The sequence below is a fragment of the Bos grunniens genome, chromosome 2, assembly GCF_055505025.1.
Source record: "Bos grunniens cultivar Pamir isolate PY7600 chromosome 2, Bosgru_T2T1.0, whole genome shotgun sequence".
Classification (NCBI taxonomy): Eukaryota; Metazoa; Chordata; class Mammalia; order Artiodactyla; family Bovidae; genus Bos; species Bos grunniens.
Window position 1 is genome coordinate 6,323,266 of NC_141166.1, and position 11,861 is coordinate 6,335,126.

Below are 11,861 nucleotides of genomic sequence, written 5' to 3' on the forward strand. Positions count from 1 at the left end.
GCACAACCCTAAACCCTCCAATTCTCTCTTGCCTGGAAAGGGCGGGACGTCAGAACTGAAATGGGACTGGGACTGGAGAAGGGGCGGGGGGCTTAGGACCCCAAGCCTCATGGGCCCTGGCCCGCACTGCTTCTTCAGTTAGGATGCCTGGCTTCGTTTTACAGATGAGCAAACTGGGGCCCAGAGAGGGGGCGTGACACCCCAGAGTCACACAGCTAGTGAGCAGCAACGCTGGAATGCAAACCCAGCTCACACTGGGCCCTTTTCTCCCCTGCACCCCGGCTGTGGATCTGCCTCGCTCGACAGCTGCAGGGCGTCACGCCCCGCTCGGTGTGTGTCCAGCCTGTGGCCTCCCCGACGTCCAGCACAGGCTGTGACCGTAGAAGGTGCTCAGTGAATGCTTGCAGCATAGATGGAGGGCCCTGTGCTCATGAGATCCCTTCAGCTCCCCTCCTGCAAAGTGCTCAGGAGAGGGGAGGGCGGGGGTGACCGAAGAACCTGGGGGCTCCTTGGCTGTTGGGCCTGCGGAGGACTTAGAGAGCCCAGGGGGCAAGGCCAAGCTGGCCCCAGGGGCCTCAGGAATGCCCTCCGCACACCCTCAGGTGGCTCAACCTTTCCCCCAGAAACACGCGTGCTGCTCTCTGACCTGGGGCTGGGCCTGGCTCAGATGTCAAGTGCACAGGCCATTCCTGGGGGAGACACGGAGCATGGGGCCACCCCTGCCTCTTCCCTCGTTGGGGTTGCATCGCCCCTGTTTAGGCTGCTTCCGGCCGCTGCTGAGCACAGTCTTAGCCATTTGCCACCTGCTGCCCAGGGCCACCCAGGACTCCAGCCACAGCCGTGCCATCGATCAGGTTACCCCCCCCACCCCCCCACCCCGGGCCGCCCCGCTGCCAGCCAGCGCGTGCCCGTCTCCTCTCGCAGGGGCTCGGGGTCGGCCAGGCTCCTCCCAGGAGGCCCTCCCTGCGGCCCGTGCCTGCTGCCTGCGAGGCCGGAGGGCCCTTGGCCCTGCCAGGGAGATCAGATCCTCTCAGCCACCTGCTGTTTTCATTAGAAACTAAAATTAGCTGGGCTTGTCCCAAGCTTTTCCAGGTTTGCTGGCTTTTTAAAAAAAAAAAAAAAAAAAAAAAAATATATATATATATATATAAAAATTCCTAAAGGAAAATCTGCACCTCTCTGCCTCCTGCCCCGGCTCTGATCTGCGCAGTCATGAGGACCGGGGACGGGAAATTGCTGGAGCGTTTGGGAGGCCAGGCAGGTCAGTGCCCTGGGTCCCGGCCCCCGGGGGGGCAGGTGGGGGCTGGGAGGCCGGCCCAGGCCTCTCTCTACCCCCTCCTCCCTCGGGCCTCCCTGCTGCCCAGGCCGCATTTAGAGCCTCCCGAGGAGCGGTCGTGCCTGCCGGGCGACACCAGGAAGGAAGGAGGCCAAGAGACTGGGAGGAGGAGCCCGAGGGAACCGGGTGCCTGCTGATCGGAGAGCTGCCCGCCCGGGGAGACGCAGCCGGGTGAGGGACAGAGGGTCTGCGACCCGTCTGGGCACCCCCGGCACTCCTGGCAGGTGGGGAGTCCCTGGTTTCCCAGGAGCCGTCCACATCCCCAGCTGTTTTCAGGCCTTGGAGGGCTTCTGTACCCGCAGTCTCAGTCGCCGTAGTAGCCCTGTCCCGAGACTCTCATCCCTTCCCGTGGCAGGCAGCGCTAGGCACTGCCCAAGAGAGATGGACAGACTGGGTCAGCATCCTGTCTCCATGTTACTGGCTGCAAGAGAGGGGCTGTGAGCCTCCGTGTCTTCCCCTCTAGGGTGGGGAGAAGAAGCATTCAGATCTCCAGAGGCTGAGGTGGGTTAAACAGGCACACAGCAGGCACTCCTGTCCTGTTGGCAACACGATTATATATTATCTTTATTCCTTATCATTGGTATGCTCATCAGCAGCGTCAGCATCCGTGCCCTCCCAAAGCCTCTCCTTAGTCCCTTGAGCTGTGGACTCTTCCGGGGGACCCCAGGCTGGTTCAGCTCATTTGTCTTCTTTGGCTTGGCTCCGTCTGCTCCCTCCCACCTGGGTTCCCAGCCCTTCTTTCAACTGAGCCTCCCAGAGGGCAGGACACGTGCCCTTTGGGGACAGTGGATCACCTCAGCCTTGATCCCAACTGTGGATGGTTAACGGAGTCTCCCGATGGAGTCTTCAGTGGTTCTGGCCCGTCAGGTGGGTCCTTTAGGAACGGGCGGTCTGAGGACTCGGGGGATGGTGCTGTTAAGAGATTTGGAACTGGGGACCCAGGCATGAGGATGGCAGAGATAGTGGTGTGCCCAGGGCACCTGGGAACCATTCTTGGGACTAGATGACAGGAAGAGGGACCTTACACCCCTTGTCACTTTGCTCCTCAAACAACAGTCATGTGCTCCACTATATCCTTACATGGACACGTGTGTGCTAACTCACTTCGGTCATGTCCGACTCTTTGTGACTCCATGGACCATAGCCCACCAAGCTCCTCTGTCCATGGGATTCTCCAGGCAAGAACACTGCAGAGGGTTACCATGCCCTCCTCCAGGGGATCTTCCTGATGCAGGGATCAAGCCTGCGTCTCCTGTGGCTCCTGCGTTGCAGGTGGATTCTTTACCACTGAGCCACCGGGTAAATTCATGCAGGATTCTCCAGGTGGGTATCATCCCCTCCGTTTTACAGATGAGGAAACCAAGGTTCAGAGAGGTGCATGTTCAAGGCTGTGCAGCCATTCAGGGGTGGTCAAGACTTGAAAACAGGTCCTTCGGCTTCTAAACTTGGGCTGGCTCATCAGGCTCCAGCGACGGCCCAGGGCACAAAGGACGTGGTGGTTTGGCATCAGTGGGCCCCGGTCTGAGGAAGGCAGTCTTATTCTCCCATTGATGGGTCTTTCTAGAGACCCTGTGTCTTTCCTGCCTGACCGTGAAGGCGTCTTTCAGGGGCGAGGGGTGCTGGAGAGGACGATGCCTTGGAGGTTACGTGGCCGCCTGGACAGTGTCTGGGTCTGTGACCTCTGCAGCTTCTCAGGTGGCGGAAGGAGTTGCGGCCATTGGCCTGAAAGCCCTTCAGGGGTAGCCAGTGAGGAGGGGCTGGCCCTGGAGATGCCCGCAGGGGCCGTGGGGTGGTGGGCGCTACCTCCATGCCACTCTTCCCCCAGACGGAGTTTAGCTCCATAGAGCTCTCAGTGCCCACGTCAAGCTCTCTTTGCCCCAAGCGCTTTCCCTCAGTTGCGAGCGGAATGACAGCCTCCCTGCAGCCCAAGTCCCTGCTCCTGTGCCTTAGGGTGCTGTGTGCACCCCCCCATCTCCTGGGATCCCTGGCTCCCTTTACTCCCCATCCTCAGAAGCTTCAGCACCCCGATCTTCTCTCTCTTTATTTTTTTAAATGTATTCAAGAAACATCTATTGAGCAAGGGGTCAGAGCAAGCACACAGAACAGGGTGGTCTAGCTGAACATGTGTGACGAATCAGCATTGAAGTATTTTGCATGTTTCTTCATCTCTACCTCAATGAAAAAAAGATGGGTTATCGTTGCAGTGTTACAGTCCCAGAATTGTCTGTCTCTTCCTCCGTTTCGACGTCTTACTCCCACCCCCATGTTTCCCCCACTTCCCTACCTGCCATTCCTGGCATCCCGCCCCCCTCCCCATTTCTTATTTCCCATCTCACAGGATTTGCTCCCGGGGGAGCTGGTGGCTGACTCAGGGCCAGCAAATAGCAGCTCAGACCTGAACCTGGCTGGTTCCCGAGCTGCGCCAGGCGGGGAGAAGTTTCCTTCTCTCTCTAGGGGAAGGTGTGGCTGTGGGCCCAGTGGGCGTTGAATTTAAGGCACTTCCTGACCGTGGCTCACCCCCGAATTTGCCAGCAGAGAGCGTCTCCCTTGCAAAGACCCATCCGAGCCTCCTCCCTGGAGTGCCTTGCCTGCCTTGGAGCCATCACACTGTTGAGTGGTTCTCCCCAGCTGGGCTGGGGGGTCCTGGGGGAGGGATGCCAGGAGGGATGGGGAAGCCGCTTGAGCTGTCCAGGGGACAGTGTGGGCTCCCTGGAGGGAGGCTCATGCCCTGTGTCTCTGGGTTTCTAGCGAGTTCCTCGGCCTTGGTACACCCTTGCTCAAGGCCCAGGCCTGGGGGAGCCAGCGGCTAAGCCCACACTCGCACCCCAACAGGGCTGGCGGGAAAACCTGGGCTCCTCCCTTGTCGCCTGTCACCTCAGCAGGGATGCCGGGCAAGGGGGGTGGGCTGCAGGCCTGCTTTACCTGCCGCAGGGAAAGGTCTGGAAAGCAGTCAGAGACCTCGAGTGGGGTTCCAGCTGTACCACTGCTGTGCCCTGTGACCCCCAGGTGCCTAGCACGGCACCTGATGGAGAAGCTGTCTGGACGAGGAAGTGCTCGCTGTCATCACACAGGGCTCGCCAGGCACTCGCCCTCCTGCTTGGAGGCTCGGTGTCCCTGGAGGAGGCTGACTTGAGCACTTCCAAGAACCTCTGACTCTGATGGCTGAGATTCCATCCTCTCAGCCCTGGGGTGCCAGGACAGCTGGGCATCCCTGACTCAAGGAGAGTACCCTGCGGTCTCCAGTCCTTGGAGAGGAGTTCCTGAGATCCAGTTCTGCAGTGACTTGTGTGTGAACACAGTGAGAAACGGTCCCAGAGGACTGTTCGGAGTCACAGCGGCAAAGAGGCCCCTCTGGTCTCATCAGCGGTGTCATGATGCTTCTAAGGGGCCTCTCCAAGTTCTCTTGTGAGCCGAGAGCTGTCGGGGTGGTTCCTTCCCTCCTTATACTCCCCGCCACCCCCCGCCCTTCGCCTCTTTTCTCAGACCAGGTCCCCTCTGCTGCGGGGGTTCTGACTTGGCCAGGGAACTAACAGAGTTTGGTTTCGAGTTTGCCAGGAGACGGGGGAGGCAGAGAGGGGTTGGGAGGGGGAGAGGGGGAGCTGGGGGTCACGGCAGGGAGCGAGCCTTCTCCCGGCTTTGGCTGGATCACAGAAGATGCAGCTCAGGACTCAGAGATAAAACCTGGCAACTCCTGTGGAAATCTGGACAGCAACCATGGGGTCACAGCCCCGCCTCCCAGCTGAGTCCGCTGAGTGGTTCTTGCAGGCTTGTTTGTAGTGGGGGTGATGGGGTGGGCAACTGTCACCCTCCACACCCCCGTCATCGGTGGCTCCCTGGCCAACTCCATGCCCTGTTGGCTCAGACCAAGCCCTTCTTCCCAGAGCGGGGGACGAGAGGATGAGGCTTGGTGCAAATGCTCAGCTCTCCCAAGGCACCCACAGGGCCCAAGCTGGGCGAGTTTCAACAGGTTTGGGGAGCACTGTCTTGTCAGATGCTGAGTTGCTCAATTGCTAATCCAGGGTTGAGGGAAGAAAGTCAAGCCACGGCAGACAGCTGGGCCATGATTGCTGCTTGAACAAACCCCTCAGGCAGGCCTGGTCCCGGGGCCTCAAGAGGAGGGTAAGGGGAGAAAGTGCTCTCAGCTTGGCTCTGAGTGGGTGCCCTGGCCCAGAGCTGCGGGCCAGAGCCGCGCATCTGCTGGGTGACAGCCACGCATCCTGACACCCACTTTGGCACATCTGAGCATCACCCGTGGCTCGGGGCAGTAGGGCAGAGCTTCCCTCCCACTCAAAGCGGGAGGGCCCACATCAGATGGGGCCTGATGTGACAGCAACTTACAAGCCTCAGGAGCGAACAGGCCTGTCCTTCCTTTGTTCGTGAAATGTTGACTGAGAAGCTACTACAGGCCCGGCATGTGCCAGGCACTGAGGCTGCTGGGAGGCGTTCATGCCACAGCCTTGGCCTCCGGAGGTTTCTCACCTTGCAGAGGAGCCACATTATTTGGAAATGGCAGCCCACTCCCGTATCCTTGCCTGGAGAATTCCGCGGACAGAGGAGCCTGGTGGGCTACATACAGTCCATGGGGGGTCGCAAAGAGTGGGACACGACTGGAAGGCTAAACAGCAACATGTGACGGGAAACAGTTCTCTAAGGAGAGGATGGAAACCCACGAGGTCTGGACATCTGAGAGCAGGTCAAATACTGCCTCTGCCATGCAGGATATCCCTTGGGGAAGTCACTGCACCTCTGGGCCTTTGAAGTGGGGTTGAATATGGACTCCCTCCTCTGAAGGGGAAGGGGCAGAGGTTATATGGTTCTTATAAGGAAATGGGTGTGAAAATGCTTCGTAAGCCATTGAGTCTCAACCAGGGGTGATTCTGCCCTCCAGGGACATTTGACAATGTCTGGGGACATTTCTGGTGGTTCCCTGGCTGGCGGGGGTTGCCGGGGGGCTTGGGCGGCAGGGCGCTACAGGTGTCTGATGGGTAGAGAGGCCAGGGATGCTGCTAAACATTCAACAACGCACAGCACAGGCCCCAAGTACCAACGGAGAGAAATCCCAGTGCAAACTGTAAAGAGCCATGGGCGTGCCAGCGATTGTAATTCAATGCCCAGGGCCGTAGGAGGGGACCCACGGGGGTGCGCTTTTGCTCTTTAGAAGGGAGCGGGGGTTTCAGCCAGAGACTAGGGGGACACTTCCTGGGGCAGACAGACCATGCCTTTAGCTGCGGGGCCGGCACTGCATGTCTTGGCTGGCTCTGGCTGCACGGGCCCAGCGCGCCAGGCGTTACTCTGCTTGTGGGCTCTCTCTGTAGCCTCAGCACCCTCACGTGTCTCTCCCATTTTACAGATGAAGAACCCAAGGCTCAGAGAGGGTAAGTACCTTGTCCGAGGTCACCCCTCTGGTCAGGGGCAGACCTGGGATGGAACTGTATGCCATCTGCCCTTGCTACTCTGCTGGACGACCTGTGAATGTAGCACAGGCCCCCTGGCTGTGCCTACTGGGCCTCCAAGGGGGCCCCAGCTCAGCACATCATCGCCTTTCTTCAGGAAATCCACCATGATAAAATATTAGTTTATCTATTCTATCTTAGTTTATCTGTCTAACTTTTCCAGTACTTCTCTCTGGGGTTCAGAACAATCTGCTGAGGATTGTGGGCCAGAGGGAGAAAGAGGCCATCCCAGGCCACCCAGCTCTGAGGACCAAGTCTCCGGACTTCCAGCATGGCCCCCGTGCCGGGGGAAACACGCAGAGACTTTTACAAGCCCAGGTCTGTGGAAGATCCAGGCTTTCCACTGATGGACCGTTTCATCCATCCCTCCCTCTCTCCCTCCCTCAGTGGTGGGAGCTGCCACAAGCTGTCAACTCACTCCTGGTGCCAGACACAAGTCTAATCAACAGCTTCTAGCTTCTCTGGGCTTGCCCAGGCCTCGGGCTACAGAGCCCTCCCAGCTCCAAGCTCCATCCTGCCCAACAGCTGCACGCAGCGGGACACCTGGCCTCTCCGCCAGGCCACCCGCCCTACGGAGACAACAGACAGCATCAGCTCTTGCAACCGGACAGCCAGCCGGCCCTGGCCGGAAGCCTGATTCCAGGTACTGGAAGGGGAGTGGACACCCCGGCCTTGCCCCTCTGAGAGTGCTGCCAGCCATCCTCTTGGGGCCAGACCTCCAGCATGGCTGGAAAAGACACAGTGCCAGCCATCATGCCTGGACGGACATCTGCCTGCCAGAAACTTTTCCTTCTACAGGCAGCTTTTGGGTTAGACGCCTCTGCCATTTACCAGCCAGGTGACTCGGGCCATCACCTCCGTGATCCTCAATTTTCTTATCTGTAAAATGGGATTCAGATTCAGAGGATCTATTCTAATGATTACTGTCAGGATTCTACAACCTTCAGGCCAAGTCCCCTCCGTGACCGCTCCAGCTCACACTCATCTTCCTCCGACAGCTACCGCATGTTCACGGTCTCATGCATCCGTGGTCTGCTTTTACCTTGTCTTCCTCCAAGCTCCTTGGAGGCCCGGCTGTGACATCTATTTCCCCCAGAGCTGGCCCAGTCCCTCACCTGGGGATGGACCCAGTCTTGGAATATGCCCAGAGATCTCTTCTCCATCACAGCCTTTCTGGATTGGCGGGGGTCCTGGGAAGCCCCTTGTTTCTCCTGCCTTGGGCCGAACAGAAACCCTTGGCTTGAAGCCCGGGCTGGAGCAGGAGCGAGCTGGGTCATCTGGAGACCTGCTGCATGGCAACCTGAACCATCACGGCTGCAGAGAACAGGTTTGCCAACCTCTCTTCTCCTTCTAGGCCGCCCCTCTTCACCCCACCCCACTTGGAATTCCCCACGGTTTGCATGACCCAAAGCTGGAGCAGCCTCCCTGGTTGGGATTTGGGGCTTGGATGTGGCTGAAGGTGGGTAGTGACATTACCTGGGCCACTCTGGCTTAAGTTTGGGACGGCTTCAGGGAAGGAGGTATGTCACTGCCTGGAAGTCAGAGCATCTGGGATCAGTTCTCTGCTCTGAGATGAGCAAGTAGCTGCCCCTCCTGGGGCCTCGGTGTCCTCATCTGTAAAATGAGCCCAAACACTAGATGCTCTTGAAGAACTCCACTGTGGATGTCTCGCTCTTCCTGGAAGGCCTGGGTCAGACCCTTGAATTGTCGCTTCCTCCTCTGCCTTTTTGTAGCCCTCAGCCCTGGGCCAGTCATACCAGTTCTTGCTCCTGCTGGCTTTGGAGACCCTGGCTCTGAACCCATGCTTTCCAGGGACCATGAACTTCCCCAAGTCCCAATCAGCCCCTCTCCTTGGCTCTGTGACCCCCAGGCCCCACTCGGAGCGGGGAGGGGGGGTGGCCTGCCGAGGGGTAGCAGGAGGAGGTGGTGGTACCCTGGTCTCTGTACACTTTGCCACTGCCCCTGAAGTGTTAATCAAATTAAGTCTCCAAGAAAAACAAAAGCTCCACAGCCACTTTGGGCTGCCTTGGAGTCGCTCACTCTCGCTCTCAGAACAGCTGGGAGAATTCCACATCACCTCAGTCCCCCAAGCCCTGGGTGGCTTTGACCCCAGCAAACGCACTCCTTCCAGCCTGCAGGGCCCCAGCGGCCGCAATGACCTCATAGCAACAGCCATTGGACACTCGGGGCAATTTCATGGGAGATATTTGTTCTTTGGTCTTGATGCAGAGAGAATTTTTTCCTCTCCCGCTGTCTCCATGGAAACCCCAGCTACACTGTTGGCTATCCCCCTTCCCACCTCATGCTTTTCAGATCAATATTGGAGCTTGGCTCCCCACTGGCCACAGCGGCCGATGGGGGCAGAGTTCTGGGCAGAAGCAATGGGGACCAGGGTGAAGCCTGGGGCAGGGGTGAAAACCATCACTAAGGGGGATGAAGAACGGGTCCAGGGCCCTCTTGCTTCCTTGCTACCCACTCATGGAAGCTCATCCGTTTAGAATCCCCCACTGCCCCCAGCAAACCTTCAGCCCCAGCCCAATAAGGGAGAAACAGGTCACAAGCGGTCACTGCCCCCTCTTCTTAGGTGAGACTTAGGGAGCCGGGGGCTGCTGCCTCTTAAAGCTCTGGACGGAGTTTCTTCCTGCTCCAGGGAGAACCAAGGCCGGCCAGCGCCAGCTGCCGGAGGCCGGCCGGCCGGTCTCTTCCCTGCTTCTATCCCGGCTCCTGGGCCCCCAAGCAGGACAGGTCCCTGCACGCCTCCGGCCCAGCCGGCAGCGCCGCGCGGGCAGCTAGGCGCGGGGAGCTCACTCCTGGACTTCGGCGGGGATTAACCTGCTATTAGCAGCCAGGGTCCTCGCCCGTCATGCGCTTGCTCGGCGACCTGTCAGCCCAGCCCGGGCTGCGCCCAGCACCCGGCACCCCGCCCCTGCCGCCGTCCCGCGCTCGCGCCCCTTGCGCTCCCGGGCTCCCCACGCCGCCTCGGGGTGCGGGCGGTCGCCACCACCCCTGCCGCCCCTGAGCTGGGAGCCGGACGCGGGCAGAGGGGTGTTCAGAGGGAGGCCGGGGCAGTGGCGGCGGCGGCGGCGCACAGGGCGGTCGAGCCTCGCGTCCCGCGGCCAAGACACCTGCCGGGCGCCCCCGCGCCCGCTGCCCCCCGCGCCGCCTGGCACCGGCCGCGGCCCCCGGGGCCCGCCCCGCCCCGGCACCCACCCGGCCCCGCCGGGTCCAGACTTACAGCCAGTTGCTCGCGGCGGCCGAGAAGACGGCGAAGACCAGGAGGCGCAGTGAACGCAGGCACCAGCGGGGACTCATGGTGCCGCCGCGGGCGCCGGCCCCGGGCAGCGGCTGCGGCCGCGGGGGCGGGTGTGGGGGGACCTCCCGTCCGGGCGGCAGGTGGGCGCCCCGCAGGCGGGCTGGGGCGCGGCGCCGGGCGCGGGCCGGGGCGCGCGCGGCGAGGCTCTGCCTCCGTGCCTGCCGGCAGCCCTGCCCGCTGCTGCGCCCGCTGCCCGGCGCGGACCAGACTGTCAGCGCCGCCCCAGAGCCGGGATGCGGCGGCAGCGGCGGCGGCGACGGAGGCGGGCGGCCGGGGGGGGCGGGCCGGGGGCGGGCCGAGGATGGGGTTACCTGGGCGGGCCCAGCGGCCCGGGACACCCCCCCCACCCCAACCCCCGGGGGCGGGCCAGAGCGGCGGCGCCCGTGGACGCCCTGGCCCGCGGGACTGGCTTCTCCCGGGCCCTCCCCGGCCGGGTGCCCGGGAGTCCTTGGGGCCGGAGCCCGCTCTAGGCACGCCTGGCTGCGCGTCGCCTGGCTTGGCCGGGCGAGGGAGCGGCGTCCCGGCTGCCCGGTCCCCGACCAAGCCTGGGGGACAGACGGGCACAGCTCCCCCAGCCCGCCGCTGCGGGCACTGCAGCGCCGCCCCCCGCCGCACCCCTCTGCCGGAGCTTGGGAGCCCTACCCCGGCCCGAGCGCGGCTGTCGCTCGCGCGCACCTAAGCCGCTGGCGCTCCGGGCGCCCGGGCCGAGCACCCAGGCTGCGCACCCGGGAGGTGGGTGCCACCCGACTCCCCCTACTCCCGTCCCCCCACACCCGCCGCCAGGCCCCTCCCTGCCTCCCGGCCGGCGCGTCCTCTGGCCCGGCCCCTCCCTGCCCTCACCTCCCTCCAGCCTTCCGGGAGCTGGACGGGGCCTCCCCATGCTTCGGGCAGCTTGGGACAGTGGCCGGAGACTGCCGGAATCTGAAACCTCGCTTCTGGCTGGCCACAAGATCTGGGCACGCCCTAAGCGGCAGGGTGTTGACCTAGCCCCTTACCTCTCCGGTCCTCCGTTTTCTCATCTGAGAAATGGACAGGAGACTGGAGGGTTGCGAGGATGGAAGGAGATTAGAGGAGGTCTCTTTTGAGCACCCTCGCCAGTCTTTGCCTTGCCTTTCGGTTTTCTGCGTGCCTGTTTGATCCTCCCAGGTCCGGCAGATCAGCCCCTAGCTGGCACAGCGTGGGTGGCTGCAGTGTTTGTGGAATGAATGGACGAGATGACCTGCTAGTGCAAAGTGCTCAGTTCCACACCTTGGTAACCCGAGAGTTCGCGGCCCATCGCCAGGTTACGCCCTCCCCAGGTCCCGGACCTAATTGTGCCCTACCTCACCCTGCTTCAGCCTGGGTACCAGGGCCTCTTAGGGCGAATGGAATCTGTTGTCTAAACGGGGAGACTGAGACCCAGAGAGGGCAGGAAGCCGCCTGCCTCATTAGGGTTGGGGCAGAGCCATAGACCAGGTCCACGCCACCCCTACCCCCACCGGGCTCTTCACTGGTTTAGGAGCACCAGGTGTGCTCCCACATAGATGGTCACATTTGGGTGCCGGGAGGGCGCCCTTCACCCCATGGCGTGCCCTGGGCTCAGCGCGGAGGAGGGGCTCAGTAAACATTTGGCGTTGAGAGTGGGCAGGAGGTGGCAGGGATTTGCGGGGCCCAGGGAGAGTGCAGATGGAGGCTCACATACCATATGTCTAAATATTTGCAAGTTATAAATCAAGCTAACAAAATGTGAACTAAAATATGTTCTATTCTCCTACCTTGA

General features: G+C 61.3%; 1 protein-coding gene across 6 annotated transcripts in view; it reads right to left on the bottom strand.

The window, feature by feature from the left end:
* The window catches only part of WNT4 (Wnt family member 4), a 29,200-nt gene extending 17,963 nt beyond the window's left edge, over nt 1-11,237 (bottom strand). For 3 of the 6 annotated variants that reach the window (XM_086327562.1, XM_086327568.1, XM_086327543.1), the window contains exon 1: nt 11,098-11,237. Coding sequence is in view for 1 of the 6 variants with exons in the window: in XM_086327535.1 (XP_086183661.1) it covers nt 10,025-10,101 (77 nt within the window). In the remaining 5 variants the exon portion in view is untranslated. Of the gene's footprint in view, nt 1-10,024; nt 10,102-10,942; nt 11,019-11,097 lie in introns of those variants that run through there. The other 3 variants (XM_086327552.1, XM_086327578.1, XM_086327535.1) reach the window with 3 other exon arrangements.
* Nucleotides 11,238-11,861: the final 624 nt, after the last annotated feature.